The 4,083-nt window shown below is 48.0% G+C and overlaps 1 protein-coding gene across 1 annotated transcript; it reads left to right on the top strand.

Annotated features, from left to right (window-relative positions):
* The first annotated feature begins 872 nt into the window (after positions 1-872).
* Positions 873-3,019, top strand: LOC123158559 (uncharacterized). The gene is made up of 3 exons (XM_044576489.1): positions 873-951; positions 1,269-1,658; positions 2,572-3,019. Exons 1-3 carry the CDS (start codon positions 873-875, stop codon positions 2,664-2,666), a joined length of 564 nt encoding a protein of 187 aa, XP_044432424.1. The 3' UTR covers positions 2,667-3,019.
* Positions 3,020-4,083: the final 1,064 nt, after the last annotated feature.

The following is a 4,083-nucleotide window of genomic DNA, read 5'->3' as shown; positions in this document are numbered from 1 at the left end:
CGATATATCCCCCTACTTTCGTCTCCACTTTGCCGGAAAACAGACGTCCGAACCGCTGCGCGGACCGATACATGTCCTCGTTGGATTGCAAAAGTAAACAAATGTGTCCGGTCAGACATATACCGGAGCTTTGCGGGTCTCTCTTGGAGAAACCTAAGGCCACCCTAGCCGAGGACGGGAAGAAGGATAAGAGGCAACACAAATAAAATGTCATGTTGAAATAAAGGATATGGATCCATTAAAGCTTTAAGTCATGGTTATTAGGTTAGGAGATTGTGGTAGTTTTCTCTCCTCGCAACGCGGGTTATTTTGCTAGTTAAAGGAAAAAGCAACTGGACGGGTGGATCACGCCGGGCGTGCATGAGCATGTGTGGATGCTTCCGGTAGAAATAAGCATGCCTGCCGACATGGGAATGATGAAAAGACGGAAAGCTTAATAGCTGCTGGTGGCACGCGTCGGGTTACCTGATTCTCCTTGGACGGGGGGTACTTAACCGACGATACTTCCAGCGCAAACCATTCTCCCGGATTGATTCCCTGGCTTTCCCCGCCCCTCCCCTCCCTTCCATAATCCCTCCATTTAACCCCCTCCGTTTGCTTCGCTCTGCCTGCCTCATCCTCGTGCTTAAGCTTCTCGCCATCAGCTGGGAGAGATATCTCGAGCAGAGCAACAGGAGGAACCACAGCTTCAGCCTTCAGGTACGTACGCTGATACGGCTGTTCTCCGACTAGGCAGAGCTGATATACTATATCTTTTGACACTAGTACGGGGCTACTGGCTACATGTTCATCACTGAGATGTTTTATTTCCGTCATCCTCGTTTTGCAGGCCGCACACATACACGCGGCGCGTCGGAGGACCAGCCGGCAAGATGCAGATGGTACTGATAATCTCGCTGCCCCTCGTGGCGCTGGTGGTGATCATCGCCATCATCCTCTGCATCGTCTGCCGTTAACCAGCCAGCCAGCTCGCCTCGCCGGATGTTGCGTCATGTAGCCTCGTAGTAGTGCTGTTGCTGCGTCTGTCTCATACTGTCGTCGTGTATTTTGTCTGCAGCCCTGCTCGGTGTGTCATCTTTATCCCCTTTTCTCCTACCAGCTTCTCAACATGAAATGTAGTACTATTGATTGATACATGTGTGTGTCTGTTCGTGTGTGTGCGGGTGTCAGTACAGTGCATACTGCCGTGTAATGTAAGCTCTTGACTTTGTCGCAAAAAAAAGGAAGCTCCTGAAGAATTCTTCAGATATTGGTCACGCTTCTTTCAGCAGAGTGTGATCGCCGCGTCTGTCTTCCGTTTGCGCTCACCCCTGGTTGTCCGTCCAACCAGACGCGCGCACGTGGCGCACCGTCCACCGAACGCAGACGTCTCTCTGACATCTGGGCCCGGGCGTGGCGCCGGAGTCCTCGGTCCACACTCGCGAGCCACACGTCACGCGTTTTTCCGCTGCTACTTTCTTCCTTTCTTCTCCACTCCACTCTTCTCTGCCTGATTAGCGATTATTTCAGCCCACGCACGGGCACCAACACCACTTGCCCCATCGCCAAGCTCCACTGCTCCGCTCCGCTCCTCCCCTCCGTCTCCCTCCCAAGCCCCTCGTCTCCGACAGATCAAGGAGGCCAGGAGCAGCAACAAGATCAGCAGCTCGATTGGGCAGGTACTGTACCAGACAATTAATTCTCATGTTGTCCCTGTCAAATCTTGTTTTTAGTTTTTGGATTTATTCCTCAGTGAGCTCCAGGACTCACGCACGGGTGACCCCTCTGTTGACTGGCTCCAAGAGTGATCCAGTCAGTACTGCTCTCAAGCTTTCTAATAGCAAGTACAAGTACTAATTATTTAGCTCGAATTAGACCACCCAGCTGCTGCTGCTGCTTATGACTGATCTGTCGAGGGGGGAAGGGGACTATAGCAGTTGTTCTAATTCAGTCAAATCCGAGGGAGTTTCACCAATTATAATGGATCAGGAACCTATAGTCTTATCACCTACAATCTTCTGTTCTAGAGAGCTTTATTTAGCCAGGTTTGACCCATGCGAAAGGACGGCACGCCAACGAGGAATCGAATCAATCGTTTCACTGATAATTCTCTAATTGATGTGGTCATTCAAGGGAATTAGATCCCCCCCACCTTTGGTAATAATAAAGGGGTTGGCTTTGCCTTTGCTGAGCATCCAAGCCTCGAACAAGCCAAGATCGAGGCAGATGCTTGACAAGTTACAAGCAATCCTTACAAGATTTGGTGCGGCTCAGGAAATATGAATTACAAGTTCTTTGCAAATTTGAACTAAAACCACGATACTTATTTTGGATCGGAGGGAGGGAGTAACTCATTCCTGTTTGAATCTTTCTGCACGATTAGAGGGTCTGACCCACTGTTGGAGCATCAGATCCACAGGCTGTAGAACAGCAGTTCAGAGAGAGGGACTGGGAAAGCAATGGCATAGCATTTTTTATATTGCTTTGCTTTCCCACCCCTCTTGAGAGTTGAGAGTAGCAATTTTCTGTTGCTCGAAGTACAAAGAAAAAACAAGAATGGAAGATTAAACTTTGGATCGATTGTGTCTGCAGGCAAGCGGCGGATGGAGTTCGTGCTGATCATATCCCTGCCGCTCCTCATCCTGATCCTCATCATCGCGGTCGTCCTCTGCATCGTCTGCCGCTAGCCCGCTAGCCACATGCCGACGCCAAAGCACTCGTCTCTGCTCGGTCCGCTGTGACTGTGGTCGCACCATATGTTGTGTTAATCAATCCAATATTACATCATGACTCGACATAGAAAAGTAAAGAAAAAAGCTCCTCTCCACCACCATTTCTATTTTTCTGTTCTGTCACTGTGGTGTGATTAGCTGGCTATAGCTTTATTGGCTTTCCTGATGGCAACAAAAGCATCGATCCCATGTGTCGATACGCAATGCATATGATATATGTGGCTGTAAAAAAAGAAGAACAAATTCCGTTCCTGCTCTGATTGATTCGGGGAGGTTGAATACCTAAAAGTGCCATCTTCTTTTTACTATACCTTTTCTTCTCGTTCTTCCGAGTTGTTCGAGATCGGAATGTTGCAGGCTTGCAGGTTCAGGAGACCGATTTATCCTGACCAACTTTCAGGTTGCGAATCTCCTATGTGCCGTGCTCCCAGTTCATACTTTCGTCTACTTTGTGCCATTTGTCGCGCCGCCCCACGAGAAAAGGCGCCCGTTTTCTTGGCGAAGAAACGTAGCGCGAAGCCAGCCGAATCTGACAGAGTGGAATGACGCCTTGTGCCCAGTCCCCACGCATTCCGTGTGTTCCTGTGATCCTGTCTGCATGTTTCTTGGCTGAGCTGAAAGAGCTTGGGAAGCGTGAAGAGCCCATATAAAACTCGTCTTACAAATTTCAGGACAAATTAGTTGTTTTTTTTCTAAACAAGGCAAAAGATTTACCGTTTTCATAAATTAAACAGAGGAGTTTGTTACACATGAGCCGCAAAGCAGCAAAAGCCTAAACGAATTACTCTCGCGACATTACGTTACTCAAATGCTTAGCCCCGCAGTGGCCCAAAGAGACACTTCATCTTTGATGTTAATGATCGCCACAGGCGCCGCCTTGTTCTTAAGTACGCGCGCATTCCTATTCTTTCAAATTTTCCATCCAACAAGAAGCAGCAGAGTAGACAGAGCTTCTCCGGTAGAAGAGATGTAAAATTAGGTGTTGTATAATTTACATCACCAAAAGTGATTTTTAAATCTCCAAAAAGTCCCAAGTTCAACAAATGATGTATATTTGATGATGTAAAACTACTACTCCAACAGATGGTGTATTTGAAGATGTAAAATTAGTTTAACTACTACATCATTTCAAACATAACTCAAACATAGCAAGATCATTTGAAGCAAACATAGTACATAAAACATAAAACTACTACATCATAAAACTACTCGTTTGTGTCAATCTAACTCTCCCAGAACTCCTTGTCCGACGAGTACCTCCTCCTCCTTCTGCTTGGCCTCGCGCTTTCAGAAGAACTCGCGCTCAGCTTGGACATACTCCGGATGCTCCCGCGCGAACCTCGCCATCGCCGCCTCGTCCCTATCGCCGGGA

Source organism: Triticum aestivum, chromosome 1D (assembly GCF_018294505.1).
Source record: "Triticum aestivum cultivar Chinese Spring chromosome 1D, IWGSC CS RefSeq v2.1, whole genome shotgun sequence".
Classification (NCBI taxonomy): Eukaryota; Viridiplantae; Streptophyta; class Magnoliopsida; order Poales; family Poaceae; genus Triticum; species Triticum aestivum.
Note: the sequence above shows the minus strand (reverse complement) of the source record. Positions and strands in the feature narration are given on the sequence as shown.